Consider the following 26,684-nt stretch of genomic DNA (forward strand, 5'->3'; position numbering starts at 1 on the left):
CCCACTTTAAATATGCACTGTTTAATGCTGGACTAATCAGGTAGGTGTTTTATCACCACTGCTGCTTAAATCAAGTGAGTTAAACAATATTTTTTACTCAAAAGTAATACTAACATCTTGAGGAGTTTCCTCCCCTATGTTTTTCTTTTAGACCTTGTCCCTAACACGTCGTCTCAAATTGCTTTCAATTTTCAGGGTTTACATGACGATGAGTTGGAGGTGATCAGTGTCGTACCCCATGGCTGGCAGACCGATGAGCCCATCCAGCCCGATCCATTTCTCCTTGTGCCATCAACATGGGTCACTTTCCTAGCACGCCAGTATCGATTTGTCATTGAGCTGGATCTCAGCCCTTCTACAGGAATTGTGGTAATTATGATACCTTGTATACCCCATTGCCCCGTCCATAATTTCTTACTGTCTCTATTGCCTGCTGACCTGTCCCTTTCTTTGTTTATCTCTACACAGGATGACTCCACAGAAGAGATCATATTTGATGAGATCTTCCACTCTTTGTCACGTTGTCTCCTGGGTCTTCTCAGGCCATTTCGCATCCCTGGATCCAACATGGTTTTCAAGCCAGAAATATTTGTCACGATTCAGGCTTATTCTTCCATCATAGGTCTACAAAGTCATCAGGTGAAAAAGGGGATTTGCATAGTTGAAATTAGTCCATGAACATCAATTTGTTAATGAGCATAATTTAGGACTCCACGCACTTGGAAACTACATAATCCAACATAAACTTTAAGACTGGTAGGCCCCAGTCGCTGGAGATCTGCAGGTTGTTCTCAGGTTCTCTATATTTGGCTTTAGCTAATCTGTTCTCTTGCAGGTTCTGGTTCAGGGGTGTCGACTAGAGGAGCAAAAGCTGCCAGCATTCCTTCAGGAGATCCACCTTCAGCTGGGGGCTTTTGAGAATAAGATCGCCGAGATGCTTCAGCAGCAGTACAGGCCTGTCAATCAGGTGGGCATGACACTAAATAAGGAAATTCTAATTAGAGGTTTTACAATAGCCAAACTCTGGCCAGAGTTACCAACGATGTTCGGCTATACAACAGCAAAACCCAGGTGCCTCTGATGCCCAAATGTTACACTGCACTGGCATACTGCATTGAGGCCTGTGGCAGCGCCCATTTTACCTGTGTCGGGTCCCTGATCCTCCATCTTACCTAGCACCACTTTACTGGTCTGGGACAACGCTCCTTTTTCTGATTCTCTATAGGTTGGGTTAATGAGGTTCTACTCCTTCTATAGGCATCAGTAGGGAGTGAAAAAGGTCTAACAGCCGTTTCACGGGCTAATTGCCCGCTTCTCTGAAGAAGCGGGCAATTAGCCGATGGAACGGATGCTGGCCTTTTCCTGGACTTTCTCCTACCAATATAAAGATACATATTAGCATGTCCCCTTCAGGGAAGAGTTTTCTGCTAGGCTTGGTGCAAGTATTGATAGGGTTCAGGTTTTTATTGCTGTCTTTCGCCCTTTCAGAAGGCATGTCCTTATCACTCTATATAGCAATAGGAGGATTTACTGGACAATTTTAACCTAGTAAAATAAAAAAGGTTACATACTCAAGAGGAGTACTTGCATACTCAAGAGGAGGGAAAGCTCTGGATCCCTTAGAGCCTTCCCGTTCTTCTCTGCAGCCCCTTGTTCCACCACCGTGCTCCTGTTCAAATCTTCTGCCGGCTGCGTCTTAGGGATAACTCAGAAGTGAGTCTACAAGTACTTGCAATGATGAGGAGCTGCTCTCCTTTGTAAGTACGTGGAGACCAAGACCAGAATACTTTATACTTCCATGGCCCTCATAAGAGTTCTGAAGGCCTCTTTGATGGTCGAAGTCGAGACTGGAACGGGGGTCTCGGTGGTGGAATTAGTTGACTATCTAACTTTTTTTTTAGTAGGTTACGGTTGTCCTTTAACCATTGAACACATTTCTTAAAAGAATGTTGAACGGAAGAAAAGGCGGACTCTGGTACTCTCCATACAAAACGTAATTTATTGAGCCACGATGAACAGATACAAAAACCGCCCATGGTTCTTAAAAAAGAAAAAGTTTCAATTTCCTTTCAGGATTGCCTACCTCAATATGGAAATCAGCAATCTGCCAGAAAAGTGGGTGTTTCCATGGTGACGGCCGACATTGGGTTGGTTAGCATGATCCGACAGGGAATATTGGCCTTACAGCTACTTCCGGCCAACTCCAGTGCAGGCGAGTCCTTCTGTTTGTTATGCTGTCTGTAGGAAAGGTTGTAAAAAGTTAACTCTGTGGTTAGAGGGCTGAAGAAAGGAATTTTCTTTGTGTTACCTGTGCAGGTATCATTGTGATCACAGATGGTGTCACCAGCGTCCCGGATATTGCAGTCTGTGAAGCGTTGGTGAACCAGTTGCGCGGAGGCACCATTGCTTGCTCCTTCGTTCAGGTAAACTCAAAGGAACCTGTTTTTGATAAATTTCTAAAAATGTGGAGATCAAAGTTTGAAAAATCAAGTCCCTTTTCTGCATCTCCTTATACCCTCTTCATGATCTTATTACAATTCATTTATAAAATGTCAACCTGTTGGGCAGTTTATTATGCTTAACCCAATAGCAGCCCTGTACGCATTATCTTGAGACAGATAATGTGTGCCAGAGCATCTTGTAACGGCATATGCCATTTAGCTGCCTAATGCAGCTATGCAGAGCAGCGCAGGGAGCGATCATATTTACTTGCCGCCAGCGGCACTGCAATCTCTGCATCCTCCTTGGAGCTCCGATCACATGCAAGTGGACGTCAAATCAGGCGTGTGTACAGTCCGTCGTTCGACTGATAAGACTATTCTTGAGCGATCCGCCAGGCGGATCGCTCAAGACCAGTCTTATCAGCTGAAAGACGGACTGTACACACACCTGATTTGACCTCCGGACGACTGAACGCCGGGACGTCCAAACGACCCGACGTGTGTATGGGCCTTAAGCTTTTCAGAGGGAGGGAATCTAATTATCTTAGTGTTCTTATCTTACTTGGAATGGGAAGTTTCTGTTATTTGCATTTTGAGATAAGCTGGTTACTATTGCTTCAAAATCAAGATATCTGAGACAGGGTTATCTAATTACAGTCTTCTGGGGCTACATCCATGCCATATCACTTCACCTTATTTCGCTCAATTCATTGTTAATAAGAGCTGTTCTAAAAAAACGGAAGAAGTTTCTACCCTGAAGGACTAGAGTTGGACTAACCTGGTTCAAGAGGACCTTGTTAAGGGTCCCATGTATGAGCAGAGCGACCAAGAGACATATCTCTCTCATCAAATCTAATTGTAGAGAGATCTGCTGCCTGCCCATACATCACAGGCCAATTCCCGATCAATTTCATACTGATATCCATCCGGAATTGGCCTTGTGACGCTGCATCCACCATCTTGCCGGCCTGACACTGTCCATCTAATATTCCCCCCCCCCCCCGCCCCTCATGTGCCCTATGCACTACACATTGGCTCTCCTTGTCTGCCGCTGCCTCTAAGCTCTTCCGACCATACACATGAACCACTTGGTTACCATATTAACGCGGACATGTGTGTATTGTATAGTGCGGGGGTCCACAACCTTTTTCGGTTTGAGGGCCGCTTTGCAGTATGACATTTTTCCCGGGGACCGGTGTGGGGAGGGGCAGGGTGCGTGGTCGTGGGGTTGGGGAATATTTCTGGGAGGAGGGTGCAGGTGGTTATGACAGTGTGCAGCTAGAATGTTTCCCAAGGAACGGGATATGGCGATGTGTTGGGGTAAAAGAGAGCTGGGAGATAAGGGAGAGGTGCAGGCGAATGGAATTGGGCCCTCAGCTCATAGAAACACCTTTTATATGGGCCAGGGTTGACACCCGCTCCCCACCCAGAAATAAAACCACGGCACCCGGTATTTTGGTACAAAGCCAGGCTGGGTGTGGCAGAACAGTCCTACTATTAGGTGACACTATGCTGCCTGCTGCTGTGCATGAATATATTAGGCAGAGTACATGCCCGCGGACCAGCTGAAAACGTGCCGCGGACCAGTATTGGGTGGGGGGGGGGGGGGGGTTTGCGGCGTCAGCGTTTTTTGTTGTTTTGTCAATACTGTCGTGCAACCGACCGACCGACCACAACAGCCTGACATCTTACAGCATGTTCGACCAATTAATGCAAGCAATTTCAGCCTGAAATTGATCACATCGTTGATCGGGCATGCACTTGGCGGCAACGATTTTTATCCAATTCGATTATAATAATTGAATCGGATGGTTGATCGGCCGCCAAGTCGCCTGATGTATGGCCACCTTTACTCCACTACTTATGGATGATGGATGCCAGTTACTATACCCTTCATGTCTCCTCTCTTAATTGCAGGTTGGTGGCGAGTATTCTTATGACTGCAGCTTTGGCTATGTCCCCAATGTAGAGCTGATGAAGTTTATTGCCATGGCGACCTTAGGATCCTACCTCTCTTCTTGTCCGGAATTAGAGCCGGGGCAGGCGGACATGAATGTCTACCATAAGGCATTCTTACTGTATTCCTTTCTGCGCACAGGAGAGGCACTGAATCCTGAATATTGTGGTAAGAGTCAGACCTAGACTGCAAAATCTTATGACTGCTGCTAATACATAATTCTCAGATCAATCTATATGAGGAGACTCAGGATTCCAAGTACCCTCTGTAAACTCCTATCTTCTTGGTGGAAAGTGACCCTGTAGCAAAAAGGATCTAGAGACTGCCATAGTTATTTCCTTTCAAGGCTCATTGGAATTAGAGTATTTCAGGGAATTAGAGTATTAAAACAAAAAAAGTATTTGGCTTGAGGAATGCCCTATAAACTACTGTATATAAAAGGAACAACATTATGCAGTGAGTAAAAGTTTATCTCGGATCCACTTTAAAGAGTAACTGTTAGCCCCCAAAGTGAAATTTAAATCTCTATAGCAATGTTTTATTTAGTATTTCAGTGAGCCAAAAAGCCAATGCAGAACTTAAAAATCAATGTAATTTTTATACTATGTAGCCTTTTGGACAAGCTCCGGACGCAAAGCCGCATATCAGATACTGCTTCAGCATGCAGAGCATGCCTATGTCTGCCCGACCCCCCTCTCCCCCCCCCAGGACCAGGTGCCGATCTATTCTCACATCAAACAGCTGACCGCTCTGACACGGAGAGAGCGGGAGCACTTACAGCGCCGCCACCGCAGAGCAGCCACCGCCGAGTCACTCTCACGTGTGACTCGGTGGCTGCTCTGCGGTGGCGGCACTGTAAGTGCTCCCGCTCTCTCCGTGTCAGAGCGGTCAGCTGTTTGATGTGAGAATAGATCGGCACCTGGTCCTGGGGGGGGGAGAGGGGGGTCGGGCAGACATAGGCATGCTCTGCATGCTGAAGCAGTATCTGATATGCGGCTTTGCGTCCGGAGCTTGTCCAAAAGGCTACATAGTATAAAAATTACATTGATTTTTAAGTTCTGCATTGGCTTTTTGGCTCACTGAAATACTAAATAAAACATTGCTATAGAGATTTAAATTTCACTTTGGGGGCTAACAGTTACTCTTTAAGACATATATCTCAACCACTTGTTGCACTTGTTTACTTGTCTGCATGGAGTTCAATGTTTGTATTTTTCCCTTGGCAGTTTCACAGCACAAGTTATTCAATGAGCACTTGGTATCGGCCAGCAGTAACCCAGCACTTGCAATGCGCCGGAGGAAGCATGCAGAGAAGGAGGTGCATGCAGACATTATCAGTGTGGTGTCAGTTCGTCTCCGGGAAGGATACAATATACGGGAGATCCGGATCACCAAAGGTAAAGTCACAAGTGCTGCCCTGCACCATCTCTCATCCTGCTGTGTGCAGCAGCCACGGTCAATGGTCGATCCTGGTTGAGCAACGAGGGATTTCAAGATATTTCTCTGCTTCATTCTGTAGATCGGGTCTGGGCAGGAATAGTAGTCGATTGATGGGCATTGCATACATCAAACAGTGCATGCTGTGGTTTGATCAGTTTTTATTAAATTAGATGCTGGAATCTAATGAAAATGTATGTGTTGTGTATTGAAGGAATTAATATTAATGCAAACAAATTCTGATCTGAGAGGGATTGATTGGACAGGCACATTGGGAATCTAAAGTAAAAATAAAATTATGATATGATTCGTATGTGTAGTACAGCTAATAAATAGAACATTAGTAGCAAAGATATGAATCTCATATTGTTTGCAGTACAGGAAGAGTTGAAGGAAACCAGAGCTGAAACGATATAACCGTTTTATACATACCTGGGGCTTTCTCCAGTCCCATGCGCACAGATCACTCCCATACTGCCGTCCTCAGTCTCCTCCCTCTTCGGTACCTGGTCCCATAACTTCAGCCAGTCGCAGCCAGTCTGTGCAAAGGAAGTGTGCCCTCTACGTATATCTCTCCAGTGGCTGCTGGAAAGATACGTAAAGAGCGCACTTCTCTTAATTCCCAAACCTCTTTTGGCAGAAAAAGCAGTATTTGACCAATTTGGTTGAATACTGCCACCAGGGGAGCCAGCACTGGAATGCGGGGACTGTTAGAGGAGCCGGACGGCTGTATAGAACCCAGAGCCTTCCCTCTCCTTAGGTAAGTATCTGGCTGGTTGTTTTTTTTTTTTTTTTTTTCCCAGTTCCCATTGACTTTAACCACTTCAGGACCACAGGCTCACACCCATCTAGTGATCAGGCCATTTTTCACGATACAAGGCTGTGCAGCTTTGTCAGCATGCGCACTTGCATTCCCTGGTAAACTGCAGCTCCAGGACTTGATGCCAATCAGCGTTAGGCGGTCCTGGAGCTGCCGCCGCATTCACGCCCATCCCATTACAAACCTGACCATCACTGCCTTATCAAACCAAGGGGAATGGTTGTCTCTGGGAGACTTTAAAGTGACTCAGAGCTCAAAAAAATAAAAAGTTTTATACATACCTGGGGCTTCCTCCAGCCCTATCCGCTTGGATCGCTCCCGTGCCGCCGTCCTCCACTGCCTGCAGTTTCAGTACCGGGTCCCGTCACTTCCGTCAGTCGGAGCCAGTCTGGCGTAAGTGAAGTGCGCTGTTTGCGTATCACCCCAGTAGCAGCTGCTGGAGAGATACGTAGAGGGCACACTTCTCCTGCATAGCTTGGCTCCGATGACGTCAGTGACGGGACCCGGTACCGAAGCTGCGGGCAGCGGAGGATGGCTGCGTGGGAGCGATCAGAGCGGATGGGGCTGGAGGAAGCCCAAGGTATGTATAAAACGTTTTATTTTTTTTGAGCTCCGGTACACTTTAAGCGCATATTTGACAATCCTGGGTTAGACTGGTGGGGCTATTTCCAGATACAACATTTGCTAGGATGATCGATGGTGAGACCCTCTCAGGTACGACAACGAACGAAGTTGAGGAAATGTGCACAGGTGTTGACCCAATAAGAAAGACCCTCTCTAAATATATATTTGCTGCTAATTCTGCAATCAGAACAAGACTCGCCCTAACTTGGAGGGTGGGAGCGATAACTAAGTAAGTCCTTCTCATCTGCTCAGGGAAGTATATATATATATATATATATATATATATATATATATATATATATATATATATATATATATATATATATATATATATATATATATATATATATACACAGACAAAACATCCCTGTCATGTAGAATGCAAGAGATTAACTATAAAAAGCTTTCACAGCGGTACTATACTCCTCTTAAAGGACTGTAGTTAAAAGAATATGGAAGCTGCCATATTTATTTCCTTTTAAACAATACCAGCCAGCCCTGCTGATCTATGTGTCTGAATCGCACCAGAAGCAAGCATGCAGATCATCTTGTCAGATCTGACAATAACCTCGAAACACCTGATTCACTGGATTCTTGTTCAGGGTCTATGGTTAAAAGTATTAGAGGCAGGCAATCAGCAGGACTGCCAGGCAACTAATATTGTTGAAAAGGAAATAAATATGGCAGCCTCCATATACCTCTCACTGCAGCCATAGCTTCCCCAACACAGATGACAGATGCTGGAGATGCAGTGGGATCATTATCACACATACTATGGGGATGTCCCCTGCTCAGAGGTTTTGGTCAGATTTGAGAGGTCCTGAAACATGTGACAGATAGAAAAACACCCTTAGGTCCAGCATGTTATCTGTTACACCATAATGAGTGGTCCATGAAAGCATACAAAAAAAAAATATGTGGTGCGACATATAGTAAATGCTGCTAAATGTGTGCTAGTGAGGAAATGGAGAGATCACGTACCTCCCAGCTCACCAGAATTGGTGAAAGAACTTGATTATATGAGACTGATGGAAGATCTAGCCCATACTGCTTTGAATAGGGCGGAGGTTTTCATAAGACCTGGTCCTTCTGAGACGCGTTCAGGGAGTCAGAGGACTTCAATAAGGTGCTAGAGTGTATGTAATGGGAAATAGAGTTGTCTATTTGGAATGGATTCAATGGGAGTTGATGGAACATAAATTATGATGCTGCAAGATAGCAAACACATGTGAGATAGCAGAGGCATGCCAACCTTGGTTACGTGTACAGGGAGTGCAGAATTATTAGGCAAGTTGTATTTTTGAGGAATAATTTTATTATTGAACAACAACCATGTTCTCAATGAACCCAAAAAACTCATTAATATCAAAGCTAAATATTTTTGAAAATAGTTTTTAGTTTTAGCTATTTTAGGGGGATATCTGTGTGTTAGGGTGACTATTACTGTGCATAATTATTAGGCAACTTAACAAAAAACAAATATATACCCATTTCAATTATTTATTTTTACCAGTGAAACCAATATAACATCTCAACATTCACAAATATACATTTCTGACATTCAAAAACAAAACTAAAACAAATCAGTGACCAATATAGCCACTTTTTTTTGCAAGAACACTCAAAAGCCTGCCATCCATGGATTCTGTCACTGTTTTGATCTGTTCACCATCAACATTGCATGCAGCAGCAACCACAGCCTACCAGACACTGTTCAGAGAGGTGTACTGGTTTCCCTCCTTGTAAATCTCACATTTTATGATGGACCACATGTTCTCAATGGGGTTCAGATCAGGTGAACAAGGAGGCCATGTCATTAGTTTTTCTTCTTTTTTACCCTTTCTTGCCAGCCACGCTGTGGAGTACTTGGACGCGTGTGATGGAGCATTGTCCTGCATGAAAATCATGTTTTTCTTGTAGGATGCAGACTTCTTCCTGTACCACTGCTTGAAGAAGGTGTCTTCCAGAAACTGGCAGTAGGACTGGGAGTTGAGCTTGACTCCATCCTCAACCCGAAAAGGCCCCACAAGCTCATCTTTGATGATACCAGCCCAAACCAGTACTCCGCCTCCACCTTGCTGGCGTCTGAGTCGGACTGGAGCTCTCTGCCCTTTACCAATCCAGCCACGGGCCCATCCATCTGGCCCATCAAGACTCACTCTCATTTTATCAGTCCATAAAACCTTAGAAAAATCAGTCTTGAGATATTTCTTGGCCCAGTCTTGACGTTTCAGCTTGTGTGTCTTGTTCAGTGGTGGTCGTCTTTCAGCCTTTTCTTGGCCATGTCTCTGAGTATTGCACACCTTGTGCTTTTGGGGACTCCAGTGATGTTGCAGCTCTGAAATATGGCCAAACTGGTGGCAAGTGGCATCTTGGCAGCTGCACGCTTGACTTTTCTCAGTTCATGAGCAGTTATTTTGCGCCTTGGTTTTTCCACACGCTTCTTGCGACCCTGTTGACTATTTTGAATGAAACGCTTGATTGTTCGATGATCACGCTTCAGAAGCTTTGCAATTTTAAGAGTGCTGCATCCCTCTGCAAGATATCTCACTATTTTTGACTTTTCTGAGCCTGTCAAGTCCTTCTTGTGACCCATTTTGCCAAAGGAAAGAAAGTTGTCTAATAAATATGCACACCTGATATAGGGTGTTGATGTCATTAGACCACACCCCTTCTCATTACAGAGATGCACATCACCTAATATGCTTAATTGGTAGTAGGCTTTTGAGCCTATACAGCTTGGAGTAAGACAACATGCATAAAGAGGATGCTGTGGTCAAAATACTCATTTGCCTAATAATTCTGCACTCCCTGTATACGATATATGTCATTTTTATGACACTATTAGGCCTTGTTACGTGAACTGAAAATTTGTATTGTTGTTGTTTTCCATTTGATGCTGTTCTACTTTTATTGTTATCAGCCAATAATACTGTTATAATTAAAAGTTGCCATTTACAGATAGCTTACATACACGTCTAGAGAGTGGCAGTTGAGAAAAAAACTTCACGTGATAAGGACTAGGCTTCTAGTGCCCGCCCCCACTGTATGACCAGTCAATGGCAACCTGGCATGTGATTCTGTCATTTTTTTTTTACTGCAAGCTGAATATTAGCATGGATCAATAAAATTCATTTATAGCAAGCGGCAGTGGCAGGAACATTACATTTTTCCATCTGATTGCATAAGGACTATTCTGGTCAAAAAAGACTGGTAAACGAGAGAGGTGGAAGGCGAGTAGCATGCATAGTCCTCAGCAGCAGAAGGGCAACAGCACAACAAATTACAGCTGAACTTAGTGCAGGTGCATCACAAAGCATATCCTAACGAACAACAAGACAGAATTTGCAAAGGATGGGCTTTAGCAGCAGGAGACCAGCAAGAGTGCCTTAGGTATCACAGAAAAATGGGAAAAGGTGCCTGTTGTGGGCTCTTGCCACCGTGCTCGAGTGGTTTCAAATTGGTTTGAGGAACATCAATCAGGGTTTAACCTGCTTCCATGGCCAGCTCAGTCTCCTAACCTCAATCCTACTGAGCAGTTGTGGGACGAAGCTGAGTCCATGCCAATAATAATGTCGGCTGTGACCAGAGCTAAAGGTGGGCCACCTCGTTATTAGAGGGTCTCTAATTTTTTGGCCACTCAGTGTATATGACTGCATGCGCAGTAGACCCAGACTGGATCCGACTGAACCTGTTGTTGGGGCTGATTGCTGCTGAACAGCAGACCGCGGGAAGACTGCGTGAGACTCGCACGTGTTTATGGGGCTGGAGGAAGCCCCAGGTAAGTATCGCTTCTTTAGATATTGAGATCTCTGGTACACTTAAAGTGGCTCTTGAAAGCCACACAACGTGAATATAAGTAACCACACTAATCAAGGATACCCTTCCGGGAAAAAAAGTATAGATCATGTAGGGTGTGATAAAGTTATTGGCATATGAATAGGAGGAGTGTGAAATTTAGAAAATTGCTCTGGTTTTTAAGGGGAAATAACCTAGGTTAGGGAAGTGGCTATAGAAAAAAAACTCACTATTTAAAATTAATTATACTTAAATATAATAAGTATATATCATTTTAATATACTGAAAGAATTAAGTATATATTTTTTTCCTGCAAAATAATAAAAAGGAAACCACATAAAGTATTTTTCGGGATACAGGACGCACAGACTATGACGCACCTAGATTTAGAGGGCAAAAACCAGGGGAAAACAGTATACTGAACCTGGTGCGTCCATGGTCCAGGAGCGTCCTAGCTGTTCTCCAATTATTGTGTCCCCCTTGTATCTCGTGTCCCCCATGTTTCTTCCTGTGTCGTCCTGTCCCCCATGTTTTTCCTCTGCTCCCCCATATGTCCCCTCCTCTCCTGTTTGGCCTGTATAGTAACAAGCAGCGGCAGAACCGGCTCACCTGATCCATCGGCTCCAGCGGCGATCATAGACCTCTCCGAGAGTGATGCTGCAACATAATCCATCTCTCATTGCTTAAATTCTGTGTTTTCTCAGGTGTGCTGGAGGTGAAATTGGTATTACTGTGGAAACACAACATGCGTGTGGAGTACCTAGCAATGGCCCAGTGGCCCCTGGATCCCACCATACGCAGCACCAGGGTGGAGGTGGTCATGGAAGGCAGCTATGACATTCTGCATGATATCAGCTGCACTCTGAAGAAACCCATCACCAGTATGTACAGAACGAGCGTCATCCGGCGATTCTGGAACACTCTGCAGAGGTATATCTCTATTATGTCACACATTTTAAATGTATTTCTTTGCTTGATACAGTCAGCTTTTCAACTGCTGAGGTGGTTTCTGAATCCCAGGTCAACTTCCACTGCTTTGTGTTTGGGATCCTCGCCATCGCTAAAAGGCTTTAACATTGAGACTTATCCTGTTTTAATATGCAGTTACCACATTTTTCTGGGCCCAACCTGGGATGGGGCCAGAGGAGGGCGATGTCTGGAGATGGGCAGATTAACATTGAAAAAAATATAGGGCAGGGAGAAAGATCTGCTGCTGATACAAATCATTTTTACAGAGCAGCTAGAGCCATCCTGATACATTCACAACACAATAAAGAAAACATTTGCTAATTATTTTGTGAGTCATTATCTGCATGTGAGAGTATGGCCACACCTCCACAGTACCACAAGCTGCTTATGCACAAGTTGCTTCATGCTACTGCATATGTACATCGACTTCAGTCATAGCTCCTGATCTGCATGCTTGTTTAGCGTCTATGGCTAAAAGTATTAGAGGCAGAGGATCAGCAGGATAGCCAAGTAACTTGTATTGCTTAAAGCATACCCGAAGTGACTTGTGACATGATGAGATAGACATGTGTATGTACAGTGCCAAGCACACAAATAACTATGCTGTGTTCCTATTTTTCTTTCTCTGCCGGAAAGCGTTAAATATCAGGTCTGTAAGTGGCTGACTCAGTCCTGACTCAGAAAGGAAGTGACTACAGTGTGACTCTCACTGATAAGAAATTTCCCTTTTGATCTTGTTCCTGCTCTCAGAAGCCATTTTCTGCTAGGAAAGTGTTTTATAGTTGGAATTTCTTATCAGTGAGGGTCACACTGTAGTCACTTCCTGTCTGAGTCAGGACTGAGTCAGCCACTTACATACCTGATATTTAACTCTTTCAGACAGAAGAAGAAAAAAAGGAATGCAGCATAGTTATTTGTGTGCTAGGCACTGTACATACACGTCTATCTCATCATGTCACATGTCACTTCGGGTATCCTTTAAAGCGGGATTGTCACCATAACATCAAAATTTCAACAGCAACTGGTCTGAGTGTGTTAAGTGACAAAGATGCCAATCCTGCATTCAGAACTTTCAAAACATTTTGTGCTGTTATGGTTTGGAGTTCTCACATCACATACCTTAGGAGCACTGGCCCTTTAATTGCCATTGTCATCGACTGGCAAAACAGTTAAATGTTGGGGGGGGTCTTTATATCTATAATATATTCCTCCTCTTCCCTTCATTTCGCCCTCTTTCTAATGACATAAGCCAGTGCACTTCCTAGTACAGACCTCAGTGGGAGTGTCTGAAGTCTCTGGGAGCAGGGTAGGTAAAGAATAAACAATTAGCAAGAGGAGAAATAAGAGTGAGGGAGGAAATAATGTCAGGATTCGCTTAATTCAAAGGTAACCAAGATGGAAACTGTCTAGAATAGGATTCTCTGCTTTTCCCTTTATAAAATTCACAGGAATCATAACGTAATCAGTGCAGTACATCTGTTATGTAAGTAGAACTAGTATTTATCTACTTATATATGTACTTAAAAAACAAAAATCTATTTTCCTGGGGCTTTCTCCAGCCCTTTGCAGCCCTCGCCGCAGCTCCGCTCCCTGCCAGTGGCCCGGGGTCCCCTCCCGTGCAAGATGCCTTCCGCGCTTCAGCGTGCGGCTCACAGAGTCGCACTGACGTCACCTGGCCTGTACTGCACAGGCGTAGTAGCTCTGCCCCTGCGCAGCACAGTCCGGATGGTGTCAGTGCGTCTTCATGAGCCACGCACTGGAACGCAATAGATGCCGGCCTGGTGAGGTCGGCATCTGCACTGGAGGGGACCAGGAGCTGGGTCGAGGGCACAGGAGGGCTGCCAGGGGCTGGAGGAAGCCCCAGGTAAGTAGATTTTTTTTTTTTTATTTTCAATCACTTTGGACCCTCCCTTTAAAGGAAATAAATATGGCAGCCTCTATATCCCTCTCGCTTTAGGTTCCATTTAAGGTGGCTGTACACTAACAGATGACTGCTAACGTACCCAGAAGATAGATCCAACTCTGATAGGAATGTGATCAGAGAGGGATCTATGATCTCCACACACCTCCCCATAGATAGTCAATAGATTTCTGCATGAAAACTATTTCATATCTGTGGAACCTACGCTTTTTAAAGCCCCATTTCATTGAGAGCTTCCTCCCAGTAAGATCGAAGTGATTGAATCTGCTGATAATCGATTGTCGGGTTCCTAGCAGTGTGAAACCACTGTAAGTAGCCCAGCATATTCTGCAGTGCCCCCCAGCTGGTTGTTTTGATCTTTTCCTCTGTGCATCAGTATGACTTGGAATAAAGAAATGTAGTAAGGGGACCTTGCCTCTCTGCTAGAAGTGTAAACACACAGTACAAACATGCTGCCCCTGTAATCTGTGCCGCCTGATGCAAATGTTTCACTTTGCTTCATGAGAGAACCGGCCCTGCGAGTAGCCATAATTCGGGGTTCAGGCGATTGCAGGACCCCAAATTACTTCTCCCCCCAAGTTGCTGTGACTTGGAGGAGGAATAATAATTAACATCGCCCGGAATGTCACCGACAGCAGCGTGAGCCCGTCATTCAACTCCCCTTGCGCCAAAGTGACCAGGCGGGAAACCGACATGTATGCCCATTTTTAACCCATTGAGTGCTATCTCCTATTGTACATCTTCTAATAGTCATTCCAGCAAACCTGTACTGTGCCCTTTTATTAATCATCTGCTTTCAGTGGAAAATCAGATCATAATGAGTATCACTGAACAATTAGTGACATGGTAGCAGTCATACAGTGGTAGTCATGCACCTTCATGCCCATTGTAATAGTTTTATAATAAATCCAGGAGATCCCATCCCAAGTTCCTGCCAAAGCTCTTGCAGCATGGAATATAGATTTCCCAGACCTGTCATTTAAAGACTGGGAAGGAATAGTAGCGGATTTTCTTAAAATTCAGATTGCAGCCAAACATAAGTTGAGTGCACTAAAATACCTCTATAGAGTTTATTACACCCCTCGGAGGCTATCTCGGATGGGACTTGATGTTGATGATGCGTGCTGGAGGTGCGGAACGGAAGGGGCAGGATTTTTCCATATCTTCTGGGAGTGTGGGGGGATTAAACTATTTTGGTCACAGGTACATGATACAATCGCAGAAATTATTGGTCCACAGGTTCCATTTACAGCTACTGCTATGCTACTTAATCATTTTGGGGACATCACTCTCGGGGAAAACAAACAGCTCTTGGTAAAACTTCTATTATTTTATGCTAGGAGGGCAATTGCCCTAGCGTGGAAAAAGCCAGAAGCACCCTCTATTACGGAATTTAGGTCTGCTATTAACTCTGACTTACCAATTTATAAAAATGTATACCAGAACCGTGGCTCTGTTAAAAAATTCTATAAGGTGTGGACAGGGGTGTCTCACCCACCAGGCAAGTATAGGCGGTTGCCTGGGGCGCCATGAGGTGGTGAGGCGCCATGAGGGGGTGAGGCGCATTCCCCCGCCGCTGCTACTGTGACCATGGTTTTTTTTGTTTTATATTATATTACCTCCCGACTCAGTCCCCGGTGCTCGGCATGCTACCATGTGCTCAGCAGTGCCTCCACCTCCACTTCTCCCCAGCCAATAAAGCAATCAATACTGCTCTTCTCTGCCAGGCTCCTTCTTTAAAGCCGTGCCCCTTCTTCTCAGTAGCCACACAGGTAAAGTGTTTACCTCGTGTGGCCCAGCCTTTAACTCCGCCCCACACTAGTCAAACCAGGAGCCAGCGGCCAGCCAGCTTATGCCCCGACAGTCTGACCCCCCACCTGTGTCCAGTGGCGGCTCCAGGAAAAATTTTTAGGGGGTGCTATGCAGGTGCTGGACCAATTTCTGGGGGAGCTGACGCGCCGCAGCAAAAAATGGGTGTGGCTACAAAAATGGGCGTGGTCAGGACTGGATGAGGGCGGGGCTAACTGTAATTTAAAGTGAACCCAGGGTGAGAGTGATATGGTGGTTGCCATATTTATTTCCTTTTAAACAATTCTAGTTGCCTGGCAGCCCTGCTGATCTATTTGGCTGTAGTAGTGAACTGAATTACACCAGAAACAAGCATGCAGCTAATCTTGTCAGTTCTGACAATATTGTCAGAAACCCCTGACCTGCTGCATGCTTGTTCAGGGTCTATGGTTGAAAGAATTAGAGGCAGAGGACCAACACGGCAGCCAGGCAGCTGGTATTACTTAAAAGGAGATAAATATGGCAGCCTCAATATTATTCTCACCTCGGGTTCCCTTTAAAAGTGCAACGCAAAGACAGAGGGCCCAAGTTTTGGTGACCCTTTCCCCAGAAAATTCACATAATGTGAGCAGATTTTAACAAAAAACACATCCAATGACCCCAATATGCACAATCGGTAGCAGATATGGCCCCAATATGCACAATCGGTAGCAGATATGGCCCCAATATGCACAATCGGTAGCAGATATGGCCCCAATATGCACAATCGGTAGCAGATATGGCCCCAATATGCACAATCGGTAGCAGATATGGCCCCAATATGCACAATCGGTAGCAGATATGGCCCCAATATGCACAATCGGTAGCAGATATGACCCCAATATGCACAATCGGTAGCAGATATGACCCCAATATGCACAATCGGTAGCAGATATGACCCCAATATGCACAATCCGTAGCAGATATGACCCCCATATGCACAATCCGTAGCAGATATGACCCCAATATGCACAATCCGTAGCAGATATGACCCCAATATGCACAATCCGTAGCAGATATGACCCCAATATGCACAATCCGCAGCAGAAATGACCCCAATATGCACAATCCGTAGCAGAAATGACCCCAATATGCACAATCGGTAGCAGATATGACCCCAATATGCACAATCTGTAGCAGATATGACCCCAATATGCACAATCTGTAGCAGATATGACCCCAATATGCACAATCCGTAGCAGATAGGACCCCAATATGCACAATCCGTAGCAGAAATGACCCCAATATGCACAATCCATAGCAGATATGACCCCAATATGCACAATCCGTAGCAGATATGACCCCAATATGCACAATCCGTAGCAGATATGACCCCAATATGCACAATCCGTAGCAGATATGACCCCAATAAGCACCACCTGAAAAAGAAAAGAAAAACCCATTTACTCACCTACAGCCGAAGACCTTCTTTCCCGACCTCCTGTCCCGACCTCCTTGTGGCGCGCAGCACCCGCGCGCCCACGATCCTCTTCCTTCCCGACGTCACGACGAGACTTCCTGCCTGCATGCAGAGAGCAGGGCTACGGGAAAATGGCCGCCCGAAGTCTGCAGAGCAGGGCTCCGGGCGGCCATCTTACCGTAGCCCTGCCTGCTGCTCCGTGCTGCCGCTGTGTGAACTGACTTGGCGTCTTTTAGACGCCTGAAGTCAGTTCACTCCAGGGGGTGCTTTGGGGGTGCTTGGACAATTCTAGGGGGTGCTCGAGCACCCCCTTGCACCCCCCTGGCGCCGCCCCTGCCTGTGTCACTGGCTGCACACAGACACTGGAGCAAGACAGCCAGGGGACAGATGCAGTCACAGAGAGAAGAATGTGATGTGTCTGTGTTGGAGCCCCGCCCCCGCACAAGACAGCCACACAGCCCGGGAGAAGGTAGGTTTCTGCTCCAGAGTAGTGATGGGAATTCCGGCTCTTTTCAGAGAATCGGCTCTTCTGAATCGGCTCCAATTAAAGAGCCGGCTCTTACGGCTCTGAATCGGCTCTTCATTAAATATCACTAAACACCACTCAGAATCGGAGTAAAAGCCCCGCCCCCGTTTCCATGACAATACCAGACTGCTTCTCTGACTGGGGCAATCCCTCCTGCTACTGCTCTGCTCCACCCCATACACTCCTACAAGCTGCAAGAGGAAGACTACATCTCCCAACATGCCTCAGCGCCCTTTATTGCAGAGCAAAGCAGAGCTCTGTGGGGCGGCAGAGGCATCGGCTCTTTCAAAACTGAGAACCGGCTCTTGTCGTTCGCAGCAAAGAGCCGGCTCGTTCGCGAACGAACCATCACTACTCCAGAGATGATAAGCTGCATGCACAGGCAGAAGAGAAGGTATGCAGGCAGGCTGCTAAGAACACTTTCTGTCCTGTGTGCAGACTCCCAGTACCTTCATAACTGCTAGAATGTGCCCTGCTCTTTTAATACTAGAGTTTTCTTTGAAAGCTGGTTAGGCTGTAGACTGGTAAAGCTGTAAACCTGTGCTTTAGTGCTGTGCTGTCTCTCCCTCTCCGTTCCTCTGCCCCCTCTTCCATCTTATGCTGTCTCTACCCCTCTCTGTTCCTCTGCACTCTCTTCCATCTTATGCTGTCTCTCCCTCTCCCCTCTGTTCCTCTGCACTCTCTTCCATCTTATGCTGTCTCTCCCTCTCCCCTCTCTGTTCCTCTGCCCCCTCTTCCATCTTATGCTGTCTCTACCCCTCTCTGTTCCTCTGCACTCTCTTCCATCTTATGCTGTCTCTCCCTCTCCCCTCTGTTCCTCTGCACTCTCTTCCATCTTATGCTGTCTCTCCCTCTCCCCTCTCTGTTCCTCTGCCCCCTCTTCCATCTTATGCTGTCTCTACCCCTCTCTGTTCCTCTGCACTCTCTTCCATCTTATGCTGTCTCTCCCTCTCCCCTCTGTTCCTCTGCACTCTCTTCCATCTTATGCTGTCTCTCCCTCTCCCCTCTCTGTTCCTCTGCCCCCTCTTCCATCTTATGCTGTCTCTACCCCTCTCTGTTCCTCTGCACTCTCTTCCATCTTATGCTGTCTCTCCCTCTCCCCTCTGTTCCTCTGCACTCTCTTCCATCTTATGATGTCTCTCCCTCTCCCCTCTCTGTTCCTCTGCCCCCTCTTCCATCTTATGCTGTCTCTACCCCTCTCTGTTCCTCTGCACTCTCTTCCATCTTATGCTGTCTCTCCCTCTCTCCACTGTTTCTCTGCACCCTCTTCCATCTTATGCTGTCTATCCCTCCCCCTCTCTGTTCTTCTACCCCCCTCTTACATCTTATGCTGCCTCTCCCTCTCTACTCTTTCCCTCTGCTCGGATTATGTGTATTTTCTGGTGAAACGCTTCCACATTACGATTATTTTCTGACAACGCTGCCCCATTACGATTATTTTCTGGTGAAACGCTGCTGCCCTATGATTAATTTCTGGTGACATGCTGCTGCAATAAGTGTATTTTCTGGTGAAACGCTGCCACCTTACGAATATTTTCCGGTGAACTGCTGCTGCAATAAGTGTATTTTCTGGTGAAACACTGCCAATTACGATTATTTTCTGGTGAATTACGATTCTGAATTACGATAATTACTATTATTTTCTTAAGAAACACTGCCGCATTATGATTATTTTCTGGTGAAACGATGCTGCATTATGATTATTTTCCTGGAGGGGAGGGGCTGGGGGGGGGGGCGCCACAGGTTTTCTCGCCTGGAGTGACAAAATGACTAGAGGCACCCCTGGGTGTGGAGGAAATGGCTGGAAGCTTCTGACATTGATATTTGACCAATGGACTATGCCTTATATTAATAGGAGAGGTGATGGATTCTTTCCTCTAGACAAGTAGACGGGAGGATAGGGATGGGAGGACTCAGGGGGGGAGTTGGGAAGACTGTGTGGGGGAGGGGTGGGGGAGGGATGGGAGATATTTGTAATATACAATGTTATGTATATTATGTATATACTGTATGTTTGTAATATTTGAAAAATTGCAATAAAACGTTTTTTCAAAAAAAAAAAAAAAAATCCAGGAGATCACAGATTTATTGCAAAATGCTCTAACGGCAGATGTGTGTATGCTACTGCGATTGCAAATCTTGCTGTGATCTTATATGACTTAGATCCAACAACCAAGAAGCCAATGTTTTTGGACCACGCTGGGTCCCTTTGTCAAGTCAGAATGCTTAAATGGCAGAAATCTGTCTGCTGTTAAATGGCCAGACTTTAAAGCGAGATAAAACTCTGATGTGTTTTCCTACTTTTTATTACCCGCACAGGTATCATATTTGCTTGTGTGCACATGAAATATTGTCTGTTAACAAATTACGTTCCCAAAGTGCAGTTTATCTGCTCTGAAAGCTGCCTTTGTATTTTATTGCATAGCTGATGTATTTATATATTAAAATCTATCTAGTGATTGCTTCTCAGCTCTCTGCTTCTACTGCAGAGAGAGCTAATTTTCAGCACAGCTAGGAATGTACACTAATTGTAGCAGGCAAAGGAATGTAAACAAAAGCTAATGCTATCACCTCTTCGGATGCAGCAGCAAGCTTTCCAGAAGAGTGAGCTGTGTTAAACTGTTTAACCACTTAAGGACTGCAGCCTTAAAATCCCTTAAAGAAAACCTGTACTGAAAAAAGTTCCCCTGGGGGGTACTCACCTCAGTAGGGGGAAGCCTCTGTACCCTATTGAGGCTTCCCCCGTCCTCCTGTGTCCTACGGCGATCTTGCTGCAACCCATGGAACGCACAGGCGACAATTTGTCAGCCTGTGCAATATTTACCTTTTCTGGCTCCAGCGGGGCGCTGTTGCGGCTCTTCTGATGGAGATAGGTGAAAATATCCGATCTCCGTCGGGTCTGCTCTACTGCGCAGGCGACTTGCGCTTGCGCAATAGATCGGCCCGATGGAGATTGGCTATTTTCACCTATCTCCGTGCAGAGAGCGGATACTGCGCCTGTGCTGGAGCCTGGAAGGTAAATATTTACATCGCCGCCGCTCCGGGAGGTTTTTCGCCGCCGCCGTGGGAGCGAGAAGGACGGGGGAAGCCTTAATAGTATCCGGAGGCTTCCCACACCCGAGGTGAGTACCCCCCCGAGGGGGGGTTTCATTACAGTTTGTCTTTAAGGACCAGACACTTTTTTCCATTCAGAACACTGCAGCTTTAACGGTTTATTGCTCGGTCATACAACCTACTATCTAAATGAATTTTATCTCCTTTTCTTATCACTAATACAGCTTTCTTTTGGTGCTATTTGATTGCTGCTGTGATTTTTAGTTTTTATTTTATTCATCAAAAAAGACATGAATTTTGTCAAAAAAAATATTTTTTTTAACTTTCTGTGCTGACATTTTTCAAATAAAGTAAAATTTCTGTATACATCTTTGTCTAAATTTATTGTACTACATGTCTTTGATTAATAGACACTTATTTTTTTTTCTTTTTTGGGGGGTAAAAGTTATAGCGTTCACAAACTATGGTGCGAAAAGTGAATTTCCCCAGTTTAAAGCATCTCTGACTTTTCTGAGCGCCTGTCATGTTTCATGAGGTGCTAGAATTCCAGGATAGTATAAATACCCCCCAAATGACCCCATTTTGGAAAGAAGGCATCCCAAAGTATTCACTGAGAGGCATGGTGAGTTCATAGATTTTTTTTTTTTGTCACAAGTTAGCGGAAAATGACACTTTGTCACAAAAAAATTAAAAAAAACATTTCCATTTTTGCTAACTTGTGACAAAAAAAAAAAGAAATCTGCCACAGACTCACCATGCCCCTCTCTGAATACTTTGGGGTGTTTACTTTCCAAAATTGGGTCATTTATGGGGTGTGTTTACTGTCCTCTCATTTTGGGGGTGCTAAATTTTAATCACCCCTGTAAAGCCTAAAGGTGCTCATAGGACTTTGGGCCCCTTAGCGCACCTAGGCTGCAAAAAAAGTGTCACATGTTGTATCGCCGTACTCAGGAGAAATAGTATAATGTGTTTTGGGGTGTATTTTTACACATACCCATGCTGGGTGGGAGAAATATCTCTGTGAATGAGAATTTGTTGATTTTTTTTTTACACACAATTGTCCATTTACAGAGATATTTCTCCCACCAGCATGGGTATGTGTAAAAATACATCCCAAAACACATTATACTACTTCTTCTGAGATACCACGTGTGACACTTTTTTTGCAGGTAATTTTGAGGCATTTGATTTCCAGACTACTCCTCACGGTTTAGGGCCCCTAAAATGCCAGGGCAGTATAGGAACCACACAAGTGACCCCGTTTTAGAAAGACGACACCCCAAGGTATTCCGTTAGGAGTATGGTGAGTTCATATAATATTTTATTTTTTGTCACAAGTTAGTGGAAATTGATTTTTATTGTTTTGTTTTTTTTTGACAAAAAATAAAATCTTCTATGAACTCCTCATACACCTAACGGAATACCGTGGGATGTCTTCTTTCTAAAATGGGGTCACTTGTGGGGTTCCTATATTGCCCTGGCATTTTAGGGGCCCAAAACCGTGAGGAGTAGTCTGGAAACCAAATGCCTTAAAATGACTGTTCAGGGGTATAAGCATCTGCAAATTTTGATGACAGGTGGTCTGAGGGGCCGAATTTTGTGGAACCGGTCATAAGCAGGGTGGCCTCTTAGATGACAGGTTGTATTGGCACTGAAGTGCAGGAAGCGCAGGATGTTCTCAAATCGTGACCTGGACATGGCAGCAGAGAACATGGGCATGTGATGTATTGGGTGTGTAGACCAATGAGACTGCAATACATTCTTTTTGACTAGACCCATGTTAAGGAGAAGGCCCAAAAAAATGTTAAGTTTGGAAACTTGGAGTGTTTTCCACTGAAAAGGCTGGGCATGGTAGCTTCTTGGATTGGCGGTTGCATATTGTGTGGCATAACGGTTGGTCTCAGCCACAATTAAGTCGTAGAGATCCACGGTGCAGAACAGATGAAAAAAGTCTAGGGCCGATCCTAGATCATTTGTCTCCACCTGGACTCCAGACTGGGCGGTGAAAGGGAGCAGTACGGGTGCGGCGGAACCAGGGGATTGCCAATTGGGATTTGCCAGCACCTCTGGGAGACTATGGATAGTACAGGCCCGTTTTGCTGGTGACAGCGACTCGTCTTAATGCACGTGCCACCGAACCAGTTTCTACTACCATGCTGGTGCTCGCCACTTCACCAGGGTCTATGGTAGTACTGGTGCTAGGACCAGGAGCTGCTACGCTGTTGGTGCATGCCTCACCAAGAAAACTCGGTTCAGCGCTAGCACCACTCTGCTGCCCTTGAGTCTGATCCTGCGGTCCAGTGACATGGGGTGTGGTATGCCTGGCTCTAGCCGGGACCTCAACCTCGTCATTGCTATCGGTCAGAGAGCCACTGCTGTTCACCGGTTCGTATTCTGACTCGGATGATTAGTCGGATGAGGCTTCCCAATCACACTCACCCCACTGGGCCAGAATCTTGGCGGCCCCTTCAGCGGAATACCCCGTTTTTTTTTTTTTTTTGCCATGGTGGACTGCTAAATTTAGGGGGTATTCCTCTGAGACTACCCAGGAAAAAGAGCACCTACCTAGTAAAAGGCAGTACTTGTGAAGTAGAAAGCTGTGGTCACTGAGTTTTGATAAAAAAAATCAAAACTGATCTTTACAGCGCCACAGCTGTTGTACAGTGTTTTTTGCAGTGATCAGAAAAAAAAAATCTCTCACAGCGGTGGGGCAGGCTGAACGCAAGTGCAGGCGAACAAGCAGGCCTGATCGGTCAAACACTGCGTTTTTAGTGTATCCTAGTGACCCTAATATACAGTAGATCTGACTGCGATTAGTAATGATCACTTACAGATACTACATAGTAGCAGTGCTGATTAGAGACAGTGATGATGCTAATCAGCAACTAATTAGTGACTGCTGTGTGGTGGGCTGGGTGCTAACTGACGCTAACTACCTAACCAAGGGCCCTAGCTAAATAACTGGCCTAACTGTTAACACTAGTGATACTAAAAAAGTGACAGTTTTCACTGATCACTGTTTTTAGATCACTAGGATAGTGACAGAGGGGCGATCGGGGGGGGGGGGGGGGGGGGGGGGTGTTCTGAAGGAAATCTGAGGGTGTGGGCGGGTGATCAGAAGCCCGCAGGGGGCAGATTAGGGCCTGATCTGCTGGGTAGGAGTGCTAGGGGGTAACAGGTGGTGACAGGAGGTGATTGATGGGTGTCTCAGGGGGTGATTAGAGGGGAGGATAGATGGAATCAATGCACTGGGGAGGTGATCAGGGGGGGTCTGAGGGGGCAGATTAGGGTCTGATCTGATGGGTAGCAGTGACCGGTGGTGACAGGGGGTGATTGATGGGTAATCAGTGGGTGATTTGAAGGGAGAACAGATGTAAATAATGCACTGGGGAGGTGATCAGGGGGGATCTGAGGGTGTGGGCGGGAGTTTGGGCGCCCGCAAGGGGCAGATTAGGGTCTGATCTGATGGGTAGCAGTGACAGGGAGTGATTGATGGGTAATCAGTGGGTGATTTGAAGGGAGAACAGATGTAAATAATGCACTGGGGAGGTGATCAGGGGGGATCTGAGGGTGTGGGCGGGAGTTTGCGCGCCCGCAAGGGGCAGATTAGGGTCTGATCTGATGGGTAGCAGTGACAGGGGGTGACGGGGTGATTGATAGGTGATCAGGGTGTGATTAGAGGGGAGAATAGATGCAAGCAAAGCACTGGCGAGTTGATCAGAGGGGGTCTGAGGGTGATCTGAGGGTGTGGGTGGATGACTGGTTGCCTGCAAGGGGCAGATTAGGGTCTGATCTGATAGGTAACAGTGATAGATGGTGATAGGGTGATCCATGGGTGATCAGTGGGTGATTTGAGGGGAGAACAGATGTAAACAATGCACTTGGGAGGTGATCTGAGGGCGTGTCTGCGGGCGATCTGAGGGTGTGAGCGGGTGATCAGGTGCCCGCAAGGGGCAGGTTAGGGTCTGATCTGATGGGTGGCAGTGACGGGGGTGATTATGTGATTGACAGGTGATCAGTGGGTGATTACAGGGGAGAATAGATGTATACAGAACACTGAGGGGGGGGGGGGGTCTGGGAAGGATCTAAGGGTTTTGGGGGGTGATCAGGACCCCCCAGGGGGCAGTTTGGGACCTAATCTAAAATATAGCGTTGACAAATAGTGACGGGGGTGATTGATGGGTGATTAGGGGGGTGATTGGGTGCAAACAGTGGTCTGAGAGGGTGTTTAATGGGGGGGTCTTTGTTGTCTGAGGGGTGCTGTGGGCGATCAGGGGGCAGGGGGGGGGGGCAGGATAAGTGTGTGTGTGTGTGTGTTGTTACTACAAGGGCTGCCTCCTCCCCTGGTGGTAGCTCGATCACTGGGACCACCAGGGGAGGAGGCAGTCAGTATAATACACTTTGTATACATAACAAAGTGTATTATACACTTTTGTATGGGGAGATCGGAGGGTTAACAACCCGCCGGCGCTGCTAATTGGCCGGTGGGTTGACGTTGCGGGTGGGCGGAGCCTAATGCCAGCGGATGCACGCGATCCCCGGCTAATCAGTCCCCCAGGTGCCGCCGCCGATCGGCGTTACGCGGTCCTGGGGGAGCCACCTTGCTGACGCCCATAGGTAGTGGGCGGTCGGCAAATGGTTAAGTGCTATTCTGCTGATTTTTTTTTTTTCTTTTTTTTGTGGTAGTAGATTTTATGCTGTAAATAATCTTTTCAAGCAAAAAGAAAAGCTGCGTTTCATACCATTTTAAGTCCAGGGTGAAATCACCTCCAGTGACGCACTGGAACAGCGATGTTCAGCGTACAAGTGGCTGCTGCGAGTCAGACATATTTTGCCATTTGGGCATTTTTGCATTGCTACTAATTTTTGAATGGTTGGAGGCGTCATCCACCGGATTTAACAGTCCACTTCCACCTACATCGTATGGCTTTACCATTAGCAAGTGAAAGACACCTCCCTAAGCAACTGATATGACTTGGCACCACCTAATACCTCCCTGAAGATAAGACACTGGCCAATATGCAATTCACTTTTTCTCCTGAGTTTTCTCCTAGAAGTTCATTTTTCATCCTCAGAATCAGAATCAGAATCATCAGAATCAGAATCATATTTATTTCGCCAAATACAGAAAGAGCTATATTCGGAATTATTTGTGGTACACATGGCATAGACATAGTATAAGAAGACAAGATACACAACAATAGTAACGGTATACATTAAAATAACTTTTTAGCTCTTAACAACTGATTAAGTACCAAACAGTAGGTGAAAAAGTGCTGTGAAAATTATTCTGAGTATATTCTTGCTTGGTGGTGGCTTAAAAGGCATTTTATTGACAATGTAGAAAATATCACTTAGCAGAAAACTAAGGAGAAAACGGTTAATTGCATATGGGCCAGTGTCTTAATTTTTACTCCAAATGTTGTGCTAGGGCTTATTTTCAGCGGATGTCTTATAGTTCTATTAAAATACAAGTTCCAGTGCTGCGTGTCCTCCTGCCTTCCCCACTGTGCCACCTCTTCCTCTGCCTGGTCCACCTCTTGTGTGCCCCTGTGTCCTCCTTGTACTTTTAGTGTCCTCCTGGTGTCTCCTTCTGTACTCATGTCTTCCTCTATCCCCTAAACTCCTGTGTCCCATGTAACCCTATGTTTTCCTAGTGTCCCCTGTGTCCTCCGATGTGCCCCTGCATCCTCCTCTTACCCCTAGCTCCATGTTGCGATGTCCCCATGTCCTGCAATGTCCTTCTAATCCTCTTCTCCCCCCCCCCCCCCCCCCCAGCTCCATGCTGCTGTGTCCCGATCTTCAGCCTATGGGGAAGAAGTATGGCAACTTGTGTTTCTACTGGATCTGATGATCTTGAAGGCGGGTCCATGGCTCTGTTATTGGGCCA

The 26,684-nt window shown here is 45.9% G+C and overlaps 1 protein-coding gene and 1 long non-coding RNA gene across 9 annotated transcripts in view; one reads left to right on the plus strand and one right to left on the minus strand.

Annotated features, from left to right (window-relative positions):
* SZT2 (SZT2 subunit of KICSTOR complex) overlaps positions 1 to 26,684 on the plus strand; it is a 414,375-nt gene that overhangs the window by 182,148 nt on the left and 205,543 nt on the right. For all 8 annotated transcript variants that reach the window (XM_068239443.1, XM_068239448.1, XM_068239449.1 and 5 more), the window contains 8 exons: positions 196 to 369; positions 469 to 639; positions 836 to 967; positions 2,074 to 2,212; positions 2,317 to 2,423; positions 4,359 to 4,566; positions 5,625 to 5,795; positions 11,782 to 12,007. In XM_068239443.1, the coding sequence (XP_068095544.1) occupies positions 196 to 369; positions 469 to 639; positions 836 to 967; positions 2,074 to 2,212; positions 2,317 to 2,423; positions 4,359 to 4,566; positions 5,625 to 5,795; positions 11,782 to 12,007 (1,328 nt within the window). The remainder of the gene's footprint in view (positions 1 to 195; positions 370 to 468; positions 640 to 835; positions 968 to 2,073; positions 2,213 to 2,316; positions 2,424 to 4,358; positions 4,567 to 5,624; positions 5,796 to 11,781; positions 12,008 to 26,684) is intronic.
* On the minus strand, positions 1,702 to 8,401 carry LOC137520901 (uncharacterized). The gene is made up of 3 exons (XR_011021970.1): positions 8,261 to 8,401; positions 2,309 to 2,456; positions 1,702 to 2,238 (listed from the first exon to the last, which is right to left on the minus strand). It is a non-coding gene; the product is annotated as an uncharacterized lncRNA (long non-coding RNA).

Source organism: Hyperolius riggenbachi, chromosome 6 (genome assembly GCF_040937935.1).
Source record: "Hyperolius riggenbachi isolate aHypRig1 chromosome 6, aHypRig1.pri, whole genome shotgun sequence".
Taxonomy (NCBI): domain Eukaryota; kingdom Metazoa; phylum Chordata; class Amphibia; order Anura; family Hyperoliidae; genus Hyperolius; species Hyperolius riggenbachi.